A 23,209-nucleotide genomic window follows, 5' to 3' on the forward strand; every position below is an offset into this window, starting at 1 on the left:
ATGCCACAGGAGCGGCCCAAGGGAATAGCAATAAATAAATAAATAAAAATAAAAAAGAATTAGAAGCCTGGCGGTCAGGCAGATCTGGGTGGCAGCGCCCCACCCGCCCCCCACCATTGACTCCCTGCATGATTGAGGGCGAGTTGCTTCTCTGGGCCTCTGCCTCACAAACAGGGTCGTGGGAAGCCTAGAGAGACAACGGACATGAAGGTACTTTGCAGCCTGTGGCGGAGCATTGTTCGTCAGGAGAAGGCTAGCACTCCTAGCCGTCTTTATTGAGCACCTAATGCAGGCCAAGGACCAGGCTGCTGGGACGGGAGCGCCACGAAGAAAGAGACTCGAGGGTTCACCATCGAATGCCTAGCACCTAAAACGGTGCCTGGTGTATTTCAGGCTGCAGTAAATATTTGTAAGGAGCTTTGCGACGTGTTATCTCATTTCATCTCGACGGCAACACTGTGGAGCTACCATAATTTGCTATCATTTGATGGACGTGGAGCTGAGGATGAAGCACGGTTCCCAGGGTCCAACCGTAATAAACGGCAGAGTGTGATTTGAACCACTGAGCTCGATGATGGTCATAACGCCATGGGGAGCTTATGGAATCAGAGGTCATTACGCCCAATCCCCTGCCTCCACCTACCCCAGGATAGGGTTGTCTGCCCCTCCTGGTGCCTCTGCCAAGGCTGTTTTCTCCCACCGTCATCCCTACCCCAGGTTGCTCAGGTTGCAAAAAGTCACCTGTCCCTCTTTCTGCCTGAAAGGTGGCCTGTGTCCCCTGTCACCTTTGACCCAGAATCTTCAATCAGGCTCTCCTTCCTTCTTCCCAAGTAGTCTTTACTTAGCTGTCCTTCCTGAAGCCGGAAGAGTCTCCCCGCCCCACTGGGTGGAGGTTCAAAAAGAACTCTGCCCCGGGTTCTAATCCGTCTGCCACCAGCTCATGCATGTATGCCTTCAGACAAGCAAGCCACGGGGCATCTATGTCATGGGTGAACTGGCGAAGACTTGAAGGCTGCTCCCTGCCCAGGTCTTCTTGGAAAGAACCTTTCTCAGCCGTCGGGCTAGAGCCATGCCCTCTGCCCGCCACCCAGCCCCGCACCCCTCTACGGGCCTGTTCTCCCCAAGGCCTCCTGGGTGGTCTGTCCCAGCTCCCACCCTAGAAGGTTGGGTTCTGCCTCTGGGCGCCCTCTGCCCCCTCCTCCCCCCCCACTCTGGGTCTGCCCTCTGCTTCAGATCCTGCGGACCCCCCTTCCTCTGCCAGAGCCCAGAGTCCCCCACAAGGCCACCGTCGGCACAGAGCACAACTGGAGGCCAGTCCTTCCCCAGCCCGCAGGCCCGGGGCTCCCCTCATTCCAGCCCGAGAAAGTCCCCAAGCCCCCAAGCCGAGGTTTACAAGGTCTGTTTGCATTTTAAAGGCAACGTCCCCGTTCCACCCCATCCCCCAAAAGAACACTTTCCAGAACTTTTAAGGGCCGTTTACATTTTAATATAAACCCTGTGGCCTGGGATTTCAGACTCACCAGCCCCTGAATTCAGAACCTCTTGGGGAGAAGGTTTTTTGTTTTTACCCAGCAAGGAGCTGGGCCTGCTCAGGACTTGGGAAGTGGGGGTGGCCAGAGACCCTGGGAGCATGGCTTCAGGCTGGCCCGGCCTGACCCCTCACAAGGCCAGCGATCAGGCCAGGGTCACTGAGCAGTCACATGTCACTTTCAATGAGAAGCCTTGAACTGAGGCTGAGAAATAAAGTTGAGAAACAGCTCAGCCAAAAGCAATTGGACTTTTTTTTTTTTTTTTCTGATTTTTTTTGGGGAAAAAAAACCCTCTATTGTCCGACTAACCTTCCATGATGCTGGAAAATTGAATTTATTTCCTGAGCAGTCTGGTCCAATTTCCCTTGGGTGGGGACAAGCCTGGGCTCCCCTCCCGGCCACTTCAACTTAGAAGCTTCTGGCTCTGCTCAGAGACCAGGACCCAGAAGGGAGGTAGGGTCCCCTCCCCACCCCCACCCCACAGGCGACGCTTCGGGAACCTACCTTCCAAGCCCTGCACATTGGGAAGTTTGTTTTTTTTTTTTTAATCTCCAAATTGCCTTGCCCTCACTACCTCAGCCACCAGGTCTGGCTGGCAGCTAGCTTGGCCTGTCCCCCACCCACCACAGCTCCGTGTCCCCCAGCTCCCTGCCTGGGTCTCTAGGCTCTCGGGGTGGGAGGTGGGGGGCAAACCGACAGGACAGCTGTAAAGCATTTGTGTGGCCGCCAGGCTGGCGGGGGAGCCATCTGCAGCCGGGTAGCGGCCAGGCCTGCAATGACAGGGAACCCTGGTCTTCAGCCTGGCCCCCGCCCTCCCACCCCAGCCCCAGGGGCAGGAACCTCTCTGCCTACCAAGGCTAAGGAGGACAAGGGTGAGGAGAATGAACCTGAGGCCAGTCCAGGGCTTGGGGGACAGGCCTAGTTAGCACCTCTTTGGCATCCTGCAGCCGAGCTGAGCTGCAGGGATGGGGACGGGGATGCTGCGCCCCCTTATGAGGGGGTGTTGCACCCCGTTATGAGGAGGTGTCATAAGTTCTAGGGCTGCCCCCCCACCCCAAGCCTTAATGGGAGACTTGTCCTCACGGGAACTCACTAGATAGGAATCACCATCCCCATTCGACAGGTGGGAAAACTGAGGACAAGTCTCCCCACCACCATCCTCTGTGGGTTATAGAAAAGCCCCCCACGCCACTAGCCTGGAGAGGAGAGAGAAGAAAAGGACCCTCTCTCCTCCAGCCCCAGTGCCAAGGACCCTCTCCACCTCCCCCTCCTCTTAGTCCGGGACCCCCTCCCTTCCTCCACACACCCCCACCCGCCTCCCCGCCAAGAAGGACAGTGAGTAAGTGGGCCGCTGAGACAGGCCCCCGGCCACAGCACGCCCATCTGGTTCCAATCTGGAGAGCTGGTTCCCAGATGGAAGAGAGCACACGGGGGAGGAGACCGCAGGCTCACTGCTCACCCCCGGCCCCCCCCCTTCACCTCCCAGACCGGCCTCACACACAGCCCCTGGGAGACCAGGTGAGGCAGGGACCCTGGCCTGCCTTTTCCTACCCCGTCGTCTGACCACACACCCCAGACCTCTGGCCACCGTTAGAGACCAGGCCTCAGAGGAGAGAAGGGAACCTACAGGAGGGAGGAGACAGGGCTGCAGACACAGAGCAGGGGAGTCCCAGGAACCACCAGGGCCCCGCTGGATCTTATAAGTGGGGACCAGAGGTCCTGAGAAGGAAGTCTAATAGAACCACTTACTGAACTTGACCCCAAGCTCTATTTGTGCATTCTGCCCGTAGGTCCTCACGGGAACTCACTCGATCGGGATCACCATCCCCATTTGACAGGTAGGGAAACGGAGGCTCACAGGACTGAAAGGGCTTGCCTGCCCAACATCACCCAGGTGGTTAAGTTATTCAGTCAGCCTGAGCCAGAGTGTGGGCACCAGGCTGCCCGCCACGAAGTCAAGTCTGCCTCAGGAATCCCATGTCTGCCTCCTCTGCTTGTTTCTAGACTCGGACCCGGTGGGAGTTCAGTTCTGGGAAAATCTACCCTCCCCAGTCAGGTCCTGGTCTGGTTTCCCAACCCTCACCCACCCAGCTCCAACCTCTGTCTTCAGGCCCAAGGTGAAGGTTTTATCAGCCTCCCTGGTCGTGACTTGGGGCCAGCGTTCTCATCCTGGGTCTGGATGATGCTGGCACCTGGGCCTCAACTTCCCCATCCATAAAATAGACCGAGTTGTCTGCAACTGGGTTAAACAGTGATTGGTGATTCTCTAACCCTCCCTTCCTGTCGTTCTGAACAAACCCAGAGACTTCCCCTTGGCTTGGGTGGTCTTTAGAAGAAGGTAATAACCCCAGTTTCAGAACCTACAGCCAGCGAGGGGGCCAAGAGGATGAGGGGACCCAGCCAGCCATGGAAGCCACGAATCTCCTTCTCTCCCTGAGGGGACTTCACTGCTGCCTGCACTGAAAGCAATTTGTCATGCCCTGAATTAAGCGATTCCAACAAGGGTTTAATTTCAGTTTAATGGCTCTGTTTTTATGTGTAATTAAATACCATTGCATGGCAAAAATATGTTGTTTGCACTTTAGAGACTGTGTAAGGGGCCAAGAAGCCAATCCCACTGGGGTTCCACTCCCAGGCTCCACCAACCCCTCCCCGAGTCTGGATGGAATTGTCTGGGTCAAGGAGGAAGGGGGTGGGGACCTGGGGAAGGGAGGAGGGACAGTGAGAGGAGAGGTGGTCCTGGTGGCGCCTGCTCACTCATTAGAGTACGTTTCTTTCTTTCTTTCTTTTTTTTTTTCCGGTCTTTTTGCCTTTTCTAGGGCCATTCCAGCGGCATATGGAGATTTCCAGGCTAGGGGTCTAACTGGCCTACATCAGAGCCACCGCAACAAGGAATTCGAGAAGTTCTTAACCCACTGAGCAAGGCCAGGGATCGAACCTGCAACCTCATGGTTCCTAGTCAGATTCGTTAACCACTGAGCCACGACGGGGACTCCAAGAATATGTTTCTAATTACCTACAGCATCCCCTCTGCTACTCCCTGACCCCATCCCTCCCCAAGCTCTGGGGCTGCAGACATAGAGGTGACAGGTTACTCTGACACTGAGGATTTAATTAGACCCCTGGCTGGCCGGCAGTGGGGGTTGTCTGCTCCCTGAGCAGCATGCGCAGGCTTGTGCCCCAAGGTCTGCTCTGTGCTCTCCCCTCCACTCAGTTCCCGTTAACTGCCTCCTCCCCTTTGACCCCCTCCCCTGCCTCACCAGGCACCCCTTTGGTCCCCTTTTCCCGATTCCCCAATATCCCAGCTGCCAGCCTCCTCCCAGCTCCCTCCCACACCATCGTGCCTTTCTTTTTCTAGGTGGGCGGTGACACAGGGGACTGGCATACAAGAGGAGCATCTCTGGCTGGGCATGTTTCAGGATCACTTACTGCACAGCCATATCCCACCCCCCAGAAGTGGGGCTGAGCAGGAGCCCCAAGTCTTGGGCGCCTCATGACATTCCTGGAGTAACTCTGTAGTGGAATCTGGCCCAGAGGGCAGAGGAGTTGGGAAAGGCAGCCTTTTCCTGGAAGGAGTTGAAGGAATGGCCATGGCTGGAATCTCAGAGCCCTGGCTGGGAGAAGGGGCAGGAGCTTTGACCATCTCTCCGGAGATGCCCCAACCTGAACCCAATACCGGAGTCAATCTAAGTCTCCATTTCTTTCTCTCTACTCCCATCTTTTCCTTCTTTTTTTTTTTTTTTTTTTTTTTGTCTTTTGAGGGCCGCACCCGCAGCATTTGGAGGTTCCCAGGCTAGGGGTCCAATCGGAGCTGTAGCTGCCGGGCTACGCCACAGCCACAGCAATGCCAGATCCAAGCCGTGTCTGTGACCTACACCACAGCTCATGGCAACGCCGGATCCTTAACCCACTGAGCAAGGCCAGGGATCGAACCCGCAACCTCATGGTTCCTCGTCAGATTCGTTTCCGCTTGTGCCATGATGGGAACTCCCCATCTTGCCTTCTTGATAATGGAAAGCCCAGCCCCCAACCCTCAGCCGACAGACATCAGGTCTTGATCTCTGCTAATGAGCTGGGAAATGGAAACCAAATGCCTGATGGACTAGGGGATCCCCCAGATCCCTGGTCCAAACCGCAGAGGCGCAAATGACATTTCTTAGGGAGGCACGACGACAGAGCACTCAACTCAAGCACTTGAGTTTTAAGTTATCCCAGGTACGGTGGCCCCACCAGGACACGAGAGGCTGGCCCCTGCTGTCTCCTCTCTTCCACCTCTGCCAGGATGCTGATGCCCTTGTGACAACTAGAGGGACTTTTCAAGGGTATTTGTTTTGTTTGTTCGTTTTGGCTGTGCCCTCGGCAGGCGGAAGTTCCTGGGCCAGGAATGGAGGTCTCGCCACAGCAGTGACAATGCCAAATCCCTAACCCACTGCATCTCTCTCAATGCCACCAGGGAACTCCCCACTCAAGGGTATTTGGAGGCCACAGTGGTTGGACTTAGGTGCAAACTAGCCCAGCAACTCCTCTGCGGAGCCTGGTTCTCCCCACTGTGACACTGCCTGGGACAGTTCACTTCCTCTGGCCTGGCGGCGGTGGAGGGTGTATCCATATGGACACAGAACTGCTTTTATTCCCTTCTTTTTTGACAGCTAGGACCTGCCTCCCAGATCATGGGGGCACGCCCGGGGTGGGGAGGGGGGTTTCCGTGGGATGTAGGAGTCCCCCTCCCAAAGTGCACCTCCTCTGCTCTCTGGTGCTAGACAGCTCCCCACAAACCCTGCAGTGGGTCTCCTCCTGTGTGGGGGTCAGGCATTCACAGCAGGGAGGGAAGTAGGCACCTACTCTGTGAATGCCACTCCCCCTCTCCTCACAGCACACACATGCACACTTGGGCTCGTACAGCCCACACAGACATGCCACACACATGTGTGCACACCCAGATGGAGGACACGTGCTCTGTAAAAGCCCTCACTGTCATTCACAGTTCAGGTGTCACTTTGCTACATGCATGCATGCTCACACACGTGCAGACACACACGATAAATAAACATGTATCCCAAAGCCCCCCCCCCACACACAATAAATAAACATGTATCCCAAAGGCACTTCCCAGGCCACACAGGAACAACTTTCCAAGCATTTTCAGCTTTTCTTTTTTTTGAGGCCTATGAAAGGAAAAGGACCTCTTACCATCCATTCAGAGCTTGGGAAGAGGGGCTGGAAGAAAGGGGAATTTAAAGAGATGGCTTAGGGAGCTCCTGTCATGACGCAGTGGTTATCGAATCCGACTAAGAACCATGAGATTTCGGATTCGATCCCTGCCCTTGCTCAGTGGGTTAAGGATCCAAGTTGCCGTGAGCTGTTTGTGTAGGTCGCAGACACAGCTCAGATCCCACATTGCTGTGGCTCTGACATAGGCCAGTGGCTACAGCTCCGATTAGACCCCTAGCCTGGGAATCTCCATATGCCGTAGGAGTGGCCCTAGAAAAGGCAAAAAGACAAAAAAAAAAGAAAAAAAGAGAGAGATGCTCCAGCTACATTTGGCTTAGGGACCTAAAACTTAATTGTCTGCCTACCTACAGTCCCCTCCTCCCCCAACATGCCTTGGCCTCAGCGCCAGAAGTAGGGGGCCCTAGGCAGAGCAGCCAGGGGGTCCAGGGAGCAACCTGAGGTCACTCTGTTCTTTATCTCCTGCTGCTGGCAGGGGCCTGCAGTGCCTGAGGGAGACCAGATGGCCAGGGGATGCTGCCACCAAGACAGAGCTAGAGTGACAAGAACCACAGCTTCAGACTGAGATTCTGATGGCGCAGGTGCCAGTGCATCAGGGGCCAGTGAAGTTGAGGCCGGGAATCCAGGAGACAGTGGGACGGGCAGTGGGGTGGGTGGGGAGATCCCCCAGCAGACTCTAGGCTGCCCACAACCTTCCAGAAAGGGGGCCCCCATCCAAGAGATCCAATACAAACACACACACACAAACATGGCACAGGCTGGGGCACTGGGAGTTGACCAGGAATCAGTGCTACCATGTGGGCACACGTGCTGGAACTGGCACTGAGAACCCAGGGCCCCGTGAGCCCAGGACAGCAAGATCAAAGCTGCCCCCCCAACCCCACAACCCCTCAGAATCAAATCTCAGCACAACCCCCCAGTCAGTCATCTAGGCAGTCAGAGCTGTGGAATGTGCTAGAGAGCTTACCCCCTTTCCCCACCCCCATTACATTGATAAATCAAATCCAGACACAAACCCAATCCGCCTGATACCCTAGCAAAAGCCCCCCCCTCCCGCTTCACACCCCAGCTGATTCCAGAAATAGCTCTGGCCCAGCCAGGCTGGCCCTGCTCCCTCCCTCTCTTCAGAAGCCACTATTTGCCCACCAAGAGCCTGAACACACACAGCACAGGCTCTGGGGGCAGAGACATCCCTTAGGGAGAGGCTGCAGGGAAGAAGAGGCTTGGGTGGTCGACCCTTTGCTGTAAGTAAGACAGGTCTCCCCACCCTTTGTCTCTGCATTATAAATAAATCAACCAAACACCATTGTCTAGGGTTTTTTTGGTTTTGTTCTGTTTTGTTAAAAAAAAAAAAAAAATCACGGCCAACTGGTAGGTTCCTGTCTCTCTCCTTCCAGTCAAGCCAGAAAATGCCCAGGGGGGAGGGAAATATGAGGGAAGAAGGTCCAGGGAAGGAGGTGTAGGGAGAGAGGCAGAGCCACCGAAGGATGGAGTCATCCTGGTGACTTCCTGGCTGTGACCGATAAGGGGGGAGGAAGCAGGACCCCAGATAAGTCCGTCACCTCCCAGCATGTGGTTCCTTTTCCCCATCAGGCAGGTGCATTCTTTCCTCCTACCCTGACGGCTCAGAGATGGGCCCCACCTCCCCAGCCCTGCCTCTGACCTCTTCCCTCCCCCTGGGAAGGTCTTGGTTGCCAGGCAACCAAGCTGCTGGTACCACACTCAACCCCTAAGGTGGGCTTGTCTCTGCAGGTGCTTCCCCTTGCAGGGACCTGGAAAAGGAGTGAAGGGGAGTCTGGCAGGCTTTCGGCTTTGAGATCAGGTCTGGGTCTCCTAACCACTGAGTCATCGGCTACCCCCACCTTCCCTACGGCCTCCACCCTCCGACTAGACCGGAGCGGGGGACAGTGTGTCAGGGTACATGTCTGCTTTCCTCCCCTGATTATGAGAATAGGACTTTTTTCTCCTACAGACTTGTGCTCCCCTTGCAGAGGTGGCCCCACAGTTCTAAATCAGAGTGAGTCAAAAGAAGAGCCCCCAGGGCTGAAAACTAAAGCTGGCATGCAGCATGGGGACAAGAAATATTTTTTGATGGCTGAATGAATGAATGAGCCAGGATCGACTTGGAAATACATCGGGGCTCCCTCTTGCTATTCACAGACCTCTGGGGCTATCTAAGCCCAAAGAGGACACCCCTAGGCTTCGGCTCACCCCAAGGGCATACCCACGCTCATAAACACGCATGTCCATACACACACACAAACACACACCCCGAGGGAAACTTCCAGGCCAGAGGCAGAGCCATGATGCAGACTCAAGCTCCAGGTCAACTCTCCAGCCTCCAGGGAAGGGGGCAGCAGGAGGCACCGAGCCCCCCCGCCTGCTGGCAGGGCTCACTCTCGGAAGCTGTCGGCCAGCTGGTGGCAATCCAGCTCCCCCTTCGGCTCCAGGCCCCCCGGAAGCTTCACTCCCGTCTTCCGGTCCACACACCAGCACTTGCCGCGCTGACCATCCAGGGCCGGGTGGCACTACCAAGACAGAGGCGTGGGAGGTCACTTCCCAGGCAGCCAGCCCCAGTCCCAGCCCATCCCCCACATCAGACAGTTGCTCCAAGAAAGCCTCTGAGGGTGGTGGCCTTCTTGAGCATGGGTCCTCTGAACTCACGGGAGTAGAGTGACGTTGGCCAAGAATGACAGAGAGAGAGCTTTAGAAGGCGAGGCCCTGAGGAAATTCTATAGCCTCCCTGGAGGGGAGATGGGATCCATGGAATTTAAAGGTGCAGTTGGAGAGTGTCCATCGTGGCTCAGTGGTAACGAACCCCAACTAGTATCCATGAGGACGCAGGTTCGATCCCTGCTTCACTCAGAGGGTTAAGGATCCAGCACTGCTGTGAGCTGTGGTGTAGGCCAGCAGCTACAGCTCTGATTCCACCCCTAGCCTGGGAACTTACAAATGCTGTGGGAGCAGCCCTAAGAAGCAAAAAATAAAAATAAAGGTGCAGTTGGATTTGAAAGGTTGGAGAAGGTTTTTAGTTTGTGTTCTGACTGTGTTTTAGTTTGTGTTCTGTTGGTGTTATGACTTGAAGAACAGGATTAGGCGTTCCCGTCATGGTGTAGTGGAAACGAATCCGACTAGGAACCATGAGGTTGCGGGTTCGATCCCTGGCCTTGCTCAGTGGGTTAAGGATCCGGCATTGCCGTGAGCTGTGGTGTAGGTCACAGACACGGCTCGGATGTAGTGTTGCTGCGGCTGTGGTGTAGGCTGGCAGCTGCAGCTCCAATTAGACCCCTAGCCTGGGAACCTCCATATGCTGCAGGCGCAGCCCTCAAAAAGACAAAAAAAAAAAACAGGATTATGGGAGTTCCCACTGTGGCATGAGGGGTTAGGAATCTAATTGCAATGGGTAGTGTCGCTGCAGAGATGCAGGTTCAAACCCCAGCCCAGTGCAGTGGGTTAAAGGATCTGGCATTGCCACAGCATTTTCCATATGCCTCCAACGTGGCCATTAAAAAAAAAAAAAAAAAAGGGAAGAAGAATAGGATTATGGTTAAAAGCAGACTCCATATTGAAGTTGGGGTAGAATCAGGATAAGAGCTGCAGTCGAATTGGAAATTATGACTAACATTTGAGTGGGGTAAGGCTTTTAAGCCCAGGTCAGAAATGGAACTGGGCCAGAGTAGGGGTCAAGGTCAGAAAACTAAAGCAGGTACACTCAGTGGATTAAGGATCTGATGTGGCTGTGGGCTGTGGTGTAGGTCGCAGACATGACTCAGACCCCGTGTTGCTGTGGCTGTGGTGTAGGCCGGCAGCTGCAGCTCTGATTTGACCCCTAGCCTGGGAACCTCTATATGCCGTGGGTGCAGCCCTAAAAAAGCAAAAATTAAAAAAAAAATTTTTTTAAATAAAGCAGGAGCACTAAAGTTTGGGTTGGGATTAGACAGGGGAAAAAGGAGGATAGAGGGGAAAGTTGTACTTCGGACTCAGGATTAGACTCGGAGTGATGGTTGTCTCAAGGGTCAGAACTGGGCTTTGGATAAAGGGTCAACTGTCAGAATTTTCAGTGGAATGGGAAAGAGGTGTTCCCACTGTGGCTCAGGGGGCTAAAAACCCAACATGGTGTCTGTGAGGATATGGGTTCGATCCCTGGCCTCGCTCAGTGGGTTAAGGATCCAGCATTGCTGTGAGCTGTGGTGTAGGTCACAGGCATGGTTCGGATCCAGAGCTGCCATGGTGAGCTTCCATATGCCACGGCTGGGGCCGTAAAAATAAACGGGGAGAAGGAAACACACAGTGCAAGACAAAGAGTGAACCCTAACATAAACTATGAGCTTCAGTTAATAACTAATAATCCTGTTTAGTTCCTCAATTGTAGCAAGTGTACCAAACGCATGCAAGATGCTAAGAGGACAGCCGGGGAGTGGAGAGTAAATGGGAGCTCTGTACATCCTGCTCAATCTTCCTGTAAACCTAAAACTGCTCTAAAAAAATAAAGTCTATTAATTTTTTTTTGTCTTTTCTGCCTTTTTAGGACCACACAGGCTGCATATGGAGGTTCCCAGGCTAGGGGTTGAATCGGAGCTACAGCTGCCAGCCTACACCACAGCTCACGGCAATGCCAGATCCTTAACCCACTGAGCGAGGCCAGGGATCAAACCTGCAACCTCATAGCTCCTAGTCAGATTTGTTTCCACTGCACCATGACGGGAACGCCACAGTCTATTAATTTTTTTATTTGGGAGAAAAGTTTTTAAATTGGGACAAAGATGGAGTTTCCATCATGGCTCAGCAGTTAACAAACCCAACTCGCATCCCTGAGGACTTGGTGGGTTAAGGATCCCATGTTGCCATGAGCTGTGGTGTAGGTCGAAGACGTGGCTAGGATTCCGTGTTGCTGTGGCTGTGGTGTAGGCCGGCAGCTACAGCTGGGATTCAACCCCTAGCCTGGGAACCTCCATATGCTGTGGGTGTGGCCCTAAAAAAAAAAAATGGGACAAGGACAAAAATGGGTATGGGGACAAAGGCTGGAGACAGGGGTGGCGCTGGTTTGAGGGGGACCCTCTGGCCCTCCACCACTGCACACCCCCTCATAACCCCCTCCTGCCACCCTGGGGTGTGCAGACTTGGGGGCAGCCTTTTTCCTCCTAGGACTGGCCCAGCGGCGGTCCACCAGGCGGTCTTGTCTGTAGAGTACAGAGGAGGAGAATGGGTGCCTACGCCCACCCAAGCAGGAGGAGACCCAGGCCACACCCAGCACAAGGCACCCCAGTGCCCCAACCCGATAGCCACCCTTCCAAGTGAGCTCAACCCTGACAGGCCAGAGATGGGGCTGGGGCGGGCCGACCCTGCTGAACAGCCCGGCTTCCTGGGGGCTGTTCAGAGGAAGCCGTGATCCAAGGGGCTGAGGAGGAACGGAGGTTTCTGCATTCATGGCTTCTCTCCTTCCTCTGTTCCACCCAAAGCTTCAGCGGTCACATCTGGCTTCACCCCCAGCCTGGCTGAACCCCAGATGGTACAGCTCCTCAGCTTACAGGAAGGGGCAGGCTGAGTTTTCTCTTCAATTTCTCAAGACCTGGACCAACCCCCAACCCCCCAAGATTCCCGGATGACACCTCCAACACCTGGGGACAAAGGAGAAGCCTGAACAGGAACAGGAGAAGGTGAGTGACAGAGGGCCGGCAGGAGGGCTAGGCCTCAATCACAGATGGTGACTACAGAGGCAATGAAATCGCCCTGGATGGGGAGGCAGGAAAACTGGCCTGCCTTTAACTGTTTTTTTTTTTTTTTGATCTTTTTGCCGTTTCTTGGGCTGCTCCCGCAGCATATGGAGGTTCCCAGGCTAGGGGTCGAATTGGAGCTGTAGCCGCTGGCCTACACCACAGCCACAGCAATGCAGGATCTAAGCCGTGTCTGCAACCTACCCCAGAGCTCATGGCAATGCCGGATCCTTAACCCACTGAGCAAGGCCAGGGATCGAACCCACAACCTCACAGTTCCTAGTCAGATTCGTTAACCACTTAGGCACGACGGGAACTCCTGCCTTTAACTTTTAACTTACTCTGCCCTTGGGCCCGGATGCTGCCCCTGCCTCAGTCTCCTCATCTGCCAAATGGGTGAATGGGCAAAATGAGCTGAGGTCCTGAGGCTGGGGGAGGGTGGAGGGAGAGTCTAGAGGGTTAGGCTGCATCGGGGAGCCTCTCCCTTCCAGAGACTTCCATTGTGGAGGTCCGGAGCGGGAGCTGAGGCCAGAGCCGAGGCAGTGGGGCTGGGGGAGGGGGTGGAGACCCACCTGCTTGGGGTGGAAGTTGCCGTTGCGGTCGCAGTTAGGGATGGGGATGATGTAGAGGTCCTCATGGGTGCGTCTCTGCGAGGCGGCCAGCCGCTCCAGGGCCCGGTGCAGCTCACTCTGGCAGGAGCCCTGGGGCTGGAGGACAGGGAGGAAGACACGGCTCAGCAGAAGGAAAAGAGGCAGGCGGATCGGGGCTGGGGAGTCACACCAGGACTGAAGGCTCTGAAGCGGGGCATGAGGCCTGGAGGCTGAGCCAGGCTCAAGAAGGTAAGAGGAGGGGCTCGGGTTCAGGGGACACCCGTGGGCAGAACAGAGGGCCATCGAAGACAGGATCTTAAGCCAAAGAGCTTCTAAAAAGGAGGGGGTGTTCCCATCGTGGTTCAGCAGGAAAGAGCCCGACTAGTATCATGAGGGCGTGGGTTCCATCCCTGGCCTCACTCAGTGGGTTAAGGATCCAGCGTTGCCGTGAGCTGTGGTGTAGGTCACAGATGCGGCTCGGATCCTGTGTTGCTGTGGCTGTGCCATAAGCCGGCAGCTACAGCTCCGATTCGACCCCTAGCCTGGGAACTTCCATATGCCATGGGTGCGGCCCTAAAAAGCAAAAAATAAAATAAAATAAATAAAAATACAAAGGAGGAGGTGTGGCAGTTCCCTTTGTGGTGCAGTGGGTTAAGTATCCGGCCTTGTCACTCCAGTGGTCCAGGACTGCTGCTATGGTGCAGGTTCGATCCCTGGCCTGGGAACTTCCACAGGCCATCAGCTCAGCCAAAGAAAAAAGGGGGGGAATGAAGGGAAGGGACCCTGTGGGGAAAAGGAATCTATGAAGAAGGACAGGAAGGGGATGATCTCTAAGCAGGAGGGATGGATGAAATCATGCAGTTAACAACTTGTAAGACCCAGGCACGGATCCATCAGAACCGCCCATCAGAAGGGACATTAGCCAGAGCCTGGAGCAGGGTCCCCAGGCTCCCTGCTAGAGCCAGCACGAACCCTTTCATGACTGAGATGCTCTGGGGTGGGGAATCCATGGGAAGGGCCAGGGAACATCAGGAAGCTTGGGGCGACCGCTATTTACCAGCCAAGACAGAAGTGTCTCAGTATTTCACAATGACCTCAGCTGTCCCCATGTCTAGAGCTGCTGAGCCGGAAAGGAATTTCAAGGACAGGAGTGAGGACTTTCTGGGTCCCGATGATGCCTACTGGGGGCATCTGACACAGAGCAGCCATCCAGAGAGAGAACACGGTCCGGATCTGGCGGGGCGGGGGGGCGGTGGGGGTGAGGGGGGGGGGTGGGGGGCGCGTGCACCTATGCACATGCGCTTTTGGTCAGGTCCTCACCACAGGCCGGGCTTCCTCCCGAGGCACCCCGATGACCTTCATCTTGCCCCCACTGGTGCTCCGGTCTCGGATCTTGGCCAAGTGCTTCTGCAGGCACCTGCGGTCTTGGGGGCTGCAGGGGCTGAAGCTGTTGTTGGGGTGGTCACCCTCGTCCTTGTCTGCAGTCAGAACCGAGATGGGTTGAGGTCAGCCCCGGGAGGGGACGCGCGGCACCCCAGCCCAGCCTCCCACCTGCTCCCCACTTCCAGGGGATTCTCCAGCCCTGCCCTGGGGATGAGCAGGGTGAATGGAACTGGGAAGAAATGAGAGCAGCACCCCGGCTTCCTTCCCACTCCCCTGGATCCTCTTGAATAGTCCTCTTGAAGTCCTCCCTCTGTCCCTCACTCTACCCCGTCCAGCCCTCAGATGAGTCACTGGCTGCAGCTGCCCAGAGAGCAGAAGGGTCCCTTGGGCCCTGTAGGGAGGTCTAAGGCAGGCTGGAGGGGCCCCACACCTGATCTTGTCCCCCTTCCATTGGGCTCTTCCTACCATCCCCCTCTCTGTCTGCTCTCTCTTCCTGCCTCCTTTCCTGCTCTCTTCAGTGTCTGGTTGATTCAGCCAAGGGATCCCCAGGGCTGCTGGCTCTGCTGACCCTCTTCCAAACAGCCAGAATCAAAGTTTCCATGAGTGATGAGAAATCTGGTCCAAAAGCCCGCTCCATCAGTTGCACAGGACAGACGTGGGAGTGGGTGTGTATGCCTGCATGTGAAAGTGTGTGGGTGGGTGGGCGGGTGAGAGACACAGAGACAGAGACAGACAGAGACAGAGACTGCGTGGTTCCAGGACCAAGAAAATATCCTCATGCATCTCAGCACCGCCGCCCCAACGTCTCCCATCCTTAGACCTCAGACGCCATCCAAAGGGCACATCCACTGCCCAGAGCCAGGGCCTCGGGGATCTGGAGAGGGGGTGGTGAGGCTGGACAGCCACCCTCTCCCTGGGCTCTCCAAAGACTCCAGCCGAACCCAAGAAGAACCTCCTCCACGAGTCCCAGGATTGTAACCACTGCTCCTCCATCCAGGCAGCCAAAACCAGAACTCAGGGCTGAGCTGGAGAAAGAGGTCTCGAGGTCTCCCCGCAGATCAGAGCCACCTCTGAAATACTTGGGCTTGGCAGCTCGCTGCCGGCCTGAGTGCAAAGTCCCTGCCAGCATTCCAGATGTTGGCAGAAGGACAGAAGGTTACATCTGGTTTGCGTCGGGATTTTTTTTTTTTTTTTCCTGAGGAGTTAGCAGGTTCCTCCATGCGTGGCAGCGGTCCCAGAGCTGCCTCTGGGTCAAATGGTATTTTTCAGCTGAGCCAAAGTTAGTTGGGGGATTAGTTCTCTCTTTATTCTCCTAGTGCTGGGGATGTGGCGGGGGGGTGGGGGGAATATGTGGATAAAGGGAAACCAGGCAAGGAAGAATGTAGACCCCCAGAAAGTCTTTGTCAAGATTCCGCACCAAAGGTTATTTATAAAATTGAGTCACCAAGGATGGGAAGAGGTTTTGTCACGGGTGCAGGGATGGCTTAGAAAAAAGCCTCGGAGGGAAAGAATATGGAGCAGACAGAGAACGTCCCTCCGTCTGCCTATTTGACATCCCAGGAAGGACCGTCTGGAGGGGACGTCTGTCCCCAAAGATGACCTCAAGTTCTCAAAGGTCAACCAAGGAGAAGCCACTACAGGAAGACCTCCCAGCTGGTGTTGGTAGCAAAAGAAAAGGCAGGAAAATTTCAGAAGACTAAGATTGTGCAAAGGGGGGCCTAAGAAGGTGGACCCTGAGGAGTCCCCGCTGTGGTGCAGCGAGATCAGCAGGGTCTCTGCAGTGCCAGGATACAGGCTCCATCCCTGGCCCAGCACAGTAGGCTAAAGGCTCCAGCATTGCCACAGCTGTGGTGCAGGTTGAACCTGTGGGTCGGATCTGATCCTTGGCCCAGGAATGCCAGGTATGCCATGAGGTGCCATGGGGTGACCAAAAATGAAAGAAAAGAAGGAGGAGGAGGAGTTCCCATCGCGGCGCATGGGAAATGAATCCGGCTAGGAACCATGAGGTTGCAGGTTTGATCCCTGGCCTCGCTCAGTAGGTTAAGGAAACAGCATTGCCGTGAGCTGTGGTGTAGGTCGCAGACACGACTCGGATCCGGTGTTGCTGTGGCTGTGGTGTAGGCCGGCGGCTGCAGCTCTGATTAGACCCCTAGCCTGGGAACCTCCATATGCCACGGGTATGGCCCTAAAAAGCAAAAAAAAAAAAAAAGAAGGACCCTGAGCCCTCAGCCAGGGACCAGAGGGAAGATCTGGGAGCTATAGGCTCTTCCCTGAAGACCCTCCCAAGGAACCTCTTTGGCCAAGAAGGCCCAGGAGGGCCAGGGCCCCAGCACTGCATCCACCTTGCATGGAGCCACAAGTAGGTTGGAACTGGGGATTAGAGATAAAGGACATAGAAGACCTAAAAGAATTAGAGCCAAATCTTGGCGCCACAGAGACTGAGCTGAACTGGGAAGAGAGGGGCCACCATTCTACCTGGACAGGCTGGAAGGACCACAGGGCCTCATTTGCCCTACCTTGAGGGCACTCTCGACCTGGAAAAATGTCGTTGTCTTTCCTTTGAGTTTGCTTTCTCGTCATGGCCATAAGGGAAAGCACAGCTGTACAGAGTGACACTTATTCCTCTCGGTAAGTGGGCAGATGTCCTCAGGTTCCAGGTGAGAGATTGAGGTTTTTTGGGGTTTTTTTTAGGGGGGGCACCCCACTCGGCATATGGAGTTCCCAGGCTGAGGATCCAATCTGAGCCACAAGTGGGACCTAAGCTGCAATTGCAGCAACGCTGGATCCTTAACCCACCGTGGGGAGGCTGGGTATTGAACCTGCATCCCAAGACACTGCTGATCCCGTTTTGCCCCAGCGGGAACTCCGGTGTGTGTGTGTGGCAGGGGTTCTGACTCAGGGAACTGCTTCAGGAGGGAGGGAGCTCCCTGCCCATCAGAGTGGCAGAGGCCTCAAGAACCCAGAAGGATCTGCAGCAGCAGCAGATCGACTCCTTTCCACTGTTGTGTTTCTATGAGTCCAAGTTCCCAAAGGACAAACCCTCGGGGATTGTGAAAGGGAATGCTTATCCCTTAACTTAGGGGGTAGCATCAAGGCAGACGACTGGGTCCAATCGGTCGCCAGAATCTGGGGCCGCAGGGGGCGGAGGTCAGGCCTGGAAGCACAGCTCGAGTTCCTATGTTGGCAGGGCTCCCATCCCACGGCGGGGAGGTGATCTGGGGAAAGCTAAGCAGACAGCCTGCCCCGGCCTCCCTCTCCTTGGTTCCCCCACGGCCCAGCACTTATCCCCAGCTCGTGTCTAAGCTTCGAGTAGAACACATGGCATGGGAGGTGCACAGAGTGTGTCCCTAGCCGCCAGCTCAGACACAGGCTGAGACTCCAGAATCACAAACGTACACAGACCATCACGTGTCCAGACACACACTGGGCCACGCGTGCACACCCACTGTGCACCCCAGCTGTTGACTTTCCACTTAATCTGTAACTTTTCCTTGGCCAGCCTGTTTAATAGGCCCCACCCCGGGCTCCACCCCCAGACACTAGGTTTGAGAGGGTGAGGGTCGTGGCCTTGAGTGGCCACAAAAAATTCCCCTTTCAGTAGTCCCCAGAACTGGCTAACTCCTTCCTACATCCCTGCTCAGGCAGGAGGTCCAGCCGCCTGGCGCTGCTGCTCACCCAAGGGGTGCCTTCTGGGAAAACCGCAATCCGGGTGGGGGTCCCCTCTAAATGGGAGGCGGAGTCAGATCTGCAGCCCCACCCCTCACAGGTCGGACCTCCTGACCTCTGAAAGGTTGGTTTGGGAGGCGGGGCTTCCAGGATAGGCCAGGTGACCTCCCCCCCCCCCACTCCCAGGAACAAGGCCAAGGACATCCAGCCACAGAGGAAACCTTGGTCTTGGCTCCAGCCACAGAGGAACAAGGGCGGGCACCCGGAGTAAGAAGAGGCTTCCCAGCTTTGGCACTCATGGCTGCAAAGTTCATGGTCAAAACTAGAAGATTTCGTCTTTGTTGCTGCCCTATTTCATCCCCATAATTCCTCCTCAACTCCAGCCCCTACCTCTTCTCAAGTTACCCAGGGTGAGGCTGAGGTTGGCACGTCCAGCCATCCAGACTGAATGTGGAGGGCCGCCCACCTGCCCTGCAAGAAAGGCCATTTCCTTCATCCCTTGGACTCTGGCTGGAGAAGCTAAGACCATCCATGCTGGGTGCCCATGCAGGCCCTTCCTTTGAGGTCTGGTTCAAGGAGTAGCCCCCTCATGCTTGTGCCATGCCGCTGGCCTCAGGCAAAAGAAGGGGAGTTCCCACTATGGCTCAGTGGGTTACAAACCCAACTGGTATCCGTGAGAATGTGGGTTCGATCCCTGGCCTCGCTCAGTGGGTTAAGGATCCGATGTTGCTGTGAGCTGCGCTGTAGGTCGAAGATGTGCTGGGATCTGCATGGCTGTGGCTGTGGTGTAGGCTGGCAGCTCCAGCTCTGATTCGAACTCTAGCCCAGGAACTTCCATATGCCACAGGTGTGGCCTTAAAAAGAAGAAAGAAAAAAAAAAGAGACAAAGGGTCAGGGAGGGACAGCTGGCCTGTCCTTTCCATGTTTATAGCAGCCAGAGTTACCAACGTCCGCCTACCCACCTCCACTCCTCTGCATGCCCCCCGCCCCCGCTTTGCTCACTTGCTCTACTGTTCCCCCAAAGTCCCAGCATCGGTGGAGAAATTAAGCTTCCACTTAACTCCGTTGAGTTTCCTCTTCATCGTCACCTCATCATTGCTCTAATACTAAGCACTTACTCCGTGTGACGCCCCAACCCTGCGAGGTGGATCCCCTCTATCACCCCCTTTTCACAGATGAGGAAATGAAGTGGTCTGGCTGGAGGGGAGGGGAAGGGACTTATCTCTAGAACTCTCATGTCTTTAAATGGAAAGATGCCTGACACCCGAGGCACCGATAATTCTGGCTTTGCCAAAACTAAAGAAAAAATGTTAAGCAGCCTGGCTCCTCCTTCTCCCCATCCCCCAAGGCACAGAATTTCTGGGAAGGCCCTGTTCCCATGACATGACTGGATTCCCAGTACCAAAGAAGGGGGGACAATATTTGCTGTGTTGACTAAAAATTAACCCCATCTGCATGTTCCCTAACCCCGTCCCAGAGGGACCCGAGCACAGATTGGGACCCGCCCCAGTCCAAACGCTGCCCTCCCCGCTGTCCACTCCCCCAGATTCCATGAGTCGAGGGTCAGGACACAGATGCCAGATCGGGGACATCTGACACACATGTCCCACCCCATCCCCACCTCTGGTGGCCTGAGGGGTGTTAATCCACAACTTTTTCTGGCTCCAAAGGCTGGGGCAGGGGGTCATGGGGGAGGGGAAAGCCTGGAGATAGAAGGGGGAGTCCTGCTCCTAGAGCAAAGAGGAGGCAGCTGGACCACAGCAGGGCCAAGGGAGGGGACCTGCCAAGTGACAGGCCTTCCCCGTCACCTGCTGAAGCTCGGCCCCAAGAGGAAAAGGTGGGAAGAAGAGCCTGACTGATCCCTTTTTGCCAAACTATGCCCCAGGAAAGAAGGCTCAAGCCTTGCTGTGTAGGAGGGAGAGTGGCCTATTGACAGTGGAAGGTTCAAGAGGACGGTGGGGAGAGAGGCCAAGCCCTGGCCACCTGGTCTCACCAGAGCCCCTGCAGGGCTGCTGCACAACGCTAGGGGGTGCCTTTGACACGGTGCAGTGTGGCCCAGGCCATGGCAGACAGTACTTCTGGGGTGACTGGGAGACAAGAGGGCATGGCCACAGCTTACTGAGCAGGAACCTAGTTTCCCCAGGGTCCCCCAGGCCCCCCTTCCCCTCTTCTGATATCTGCCTGCACTGCGAGGGTGGGGGCCCAGGCAAAGAGAGAAGGGGCCCCATAACCCAAAGGGGACCTAAAGCCACCTGTGAGGCTGGTGTGCACGATGTCCACAGGACAATCACAAACCATCCATGCCATGCCCCCTCCCCTCAAAACTCCTAGGGGGACAGAGCTTTTTTCAACCACAGGATAGGGTGTTCCTACCCAGTCAGGGAAGAAAGGTTTCCCGAGACCCTCTGAGAGCTCTTCTGCCCCATGTTCAAGTTAGTGAGAGAGGAGGAGCCCACACCGGCCATCCTGATCAGGTGCCAGATACCCGTTGGCTGGTGGAGGATGGAGACACAAAGGGAAAGTGGACCCGTGACACCCGGAGCCCAAGGGCTCAGTCAGCCCCCACTTCCAGGCTGGTCTGGTATCAGTAACCCTCCTCTCCCATTGGCCCTGGCACCTCTGCCCCAGGATCAGTGACTCCCCCCCCCCCCAACTCCCGGACAACGCCCCCCCCCCAACGCACCAGCTTCCCAGATGTGCTGGGTGCCAGGCTGGCACTTCTCCTAGAACGTTTTCTGCTGACCCATCTCTCACTGCCCAGGGGCAGGAAGGGCAGAGAGGCCCAAGGCCCAGACCCCTGGGGTCCACCTCCTTCCTGTTTTCCCTGCATCCTGCTCTCCTCTGGCTCACAAGCTGCAGAGGATTGAGGAAGTGGAGCCGTCGGGGACCCGGGGCAGGAAGCTTGGGGCCGGAGTCCCAGCATCCGGACTGCAACAATGGGGGCTTCAAGCACCAGGAAAACAGACAGACACAGACAGAGGCACAGGGAAAGCACGACAGAGTCAGCGAGGCAACAAGAAACAGAGGCAGAGGTAGAGAAGGGCAGACAGAGAGATCCCAAAAGGAACAGAGCAAAGACAGGAACAAAGAAAGAGAAACGGGGACAGAGCCAGGAGGGGAAAACGCAACAGAAAGAGACCAATCAGGGCCCCAAACGGAAAAGGACCAAGATAGGGAACGATACTGATAACACACAGGAGATACTGAGGAGAGGAGAATTCGAGAACGTTACCAGTGAAACTAGAGGTTGAGAGACCAGCGGGAAAGAACAAAAGAATTCGAGAAAGAAGGAAAGAGACTGAAAAGAATTATAAGGAGAAACTGAAAGTCTGAGAAAGGGAAAAAGAGAAAGTCTGAGTTTAGGGCAAAGGACCTTCTAAATCTCCCCACCCCCCACTCAGCTCCCTGTCCCCTTAGGTTTCTGCAGCTCCAGGCTGGGAGCCAAGACTGGCTTCTCTTCTGCCACCTTGGCGGCACCTACCAGGAAAAAGGCACCAAGGCAGGAGGAGGTGCCCAGGTCTGGCGGAGAGACCCCTGTGTCCCACTACTCCCCAAAGAGCTAGGTGAGCTGGCCTGGGGCTTTGGGGGCAGGGCCATTCTGATGTCCCCTCACCACCAAAGCCCCTCTAATTTGCATGTCCCCCTCCAGCCCACCTCAATGTCAAAAGTCCAAGCCCTGGATTCTTAGACACCCCCCCACCCCCCCGGGTTTCACCTGTGTTCAGGGTGAGTGGAGGTCCCTGGATCAGGAACAGAAAGCCCCCACTGCCACCGTCCCCATCCTCCAGGTATCTGGCTCTAGACTGCTCACTTGCAGGCTGCGGGCTGGACCTGGTCATTTAATTCTCCACTCTTGGCACCAGCAGCCAGGACTACCATTGAGATATCCCTCTTCCCAAAGAGGCACCCTTGACATGGAGGGATGGGACAGAGTCCCCCTTAACGGTGGCAACAGGCTGCTTGGGACTTGATAGCAGTTTCCTTGGCTGACCCTGTCCCATGCCAGTTGGGCCCTGCCACGTTCCTGCCTTCTGGTCAACTCATAGGGGACTGTCAAGAGCCGTCCAGGCCAGCCCAAATGGGGAAGGGGCTTCTGAGAGGGGAGGACCCCAGGGAGGGCGTGCAAGGGCAGGGGCACCTTACCAGAGGGCTGCAGGCTTTCCTGGATGGCCTCGATCTCTGCCAGCTCCATGCACAGGCCTTGCCCGTGCATCAGCGTGTGCAGGGGCTTCTCCACGCCCCGGGGCGGGTAGCACCGCAGGCCAGAGCCACAGCGGGGTGTATACACCCCGCAGGGCATCCCTTTGCCCAAGGCGCAAGTGGCGCAACAGCCGCAGCCCGGCTCTCGCACCAGCTCCTCGCAGCCCACGGGGGGGCGGCAGCGCGCCAGCTTCTCCTCGGAGCAGGGCGGGCAGTGGATGGCTTCGTCGCCCAGGCTCGGCCGGGGCCCGGAGGCCAACAGCAGCAGCGCGGCCACGAGGCACAGGGGCAGCATGACCGGGCGAGGACGGGACGCCGGCTGGCAGCAGGGGTCGCACGGCGACAGAGCCCGACGCGCCTGGAGGGACCCGACCCGGAGGGCGCGGGGAAACGGGGCTGGCCCGGCTGGCGGACAAGGATGGAGCCGAGGAAGTTAGCAAGCGGGCCGGAAGGGAGCGAGCCTGGCCGCGGGGGCGCTGCGCCGCATCCTCGGCCCGGCCCAGGCGGCGGGCGGTGGGGGGTGCAGGGGGCTGAGCGGCTGCCTGGGACCAGCTCCCCCGGACTTTATACCAGCCCCTGGCCACACCCCCAGCGCCTTCCCAGAGGTGGGGGAGGGGGCAGGGGGGGAGAGGCGGCTGTTAGGGGGAGGGGGCGCTGTCCTAAGTCGCCGCCGCCGTTGCCGCCGCTACAACATCTGAAAGTCCTTTGCTGCCGCGGGAGGCAGCGGCTCAGTTTGGAAGGCTCGGCAGGCGCCCAGGGCGCTTCTGAGCCGGAGCCCGGGAGCGCAGCGAAGGGCGAGAGGAAACGAAGGGGCTGCTCCGTGGCCCCCGCCGGCGACCTTGCAGGCGTCTCCCCCGCCCCGCCCAGGCGGCCCGCCCTCCGCCTACGGAGAGCGCAG

At 56.4% G+C, this 23,209-nt stretch overlaps 1 protein-coding gene across 1 annotated transcript; it reads right to left on the reverse strand.

The window, feature by feature from the left end:
• Positions 1-8,069: 8,069 nt before the first annotated feature.
• IGFBP4 (insulin like growth factor binding protein 4) lies at positions 8,070-23,078 on the reverse strand. Its single transcript, XM_047757770.1, has 4 exons — positions 22,255-23,078; positions 14,383-14,540; positions 13,045-13,179; positions 8,070-9,286 (listed from the first exon to the last, which is right to left on the reverse strand). Exons 1-4 carry the CDS (start codon positions 22,604-22,606, stop codon positions 9,152-9,154), a joined length of 780 nt encoding a protein of 259 aa, XP_047613726.1. The 5' UTR covers positions 22,607-23,078; the 3' UTR covers positions 8,070-9,151.
• Between the last annotated feature and the right edge of the window lie 131 nt (positions 23,079-23,209).

Source organism: Phacochoerus africanus, chromosome 14 (assembly GCF_016906955.1).
Source record: "Phacochoerus africanus isolate WHEZ1 chromosome 14, ROS_Pafr_v1, whole genome shotgun sequence".
Classification (NCBI taxonomy): Eukaryota; Metazoa; Chordata; class Mammalia; order Artiodactyla; family Suidae; genus Phacochoerus; species Phacochoerus africanus.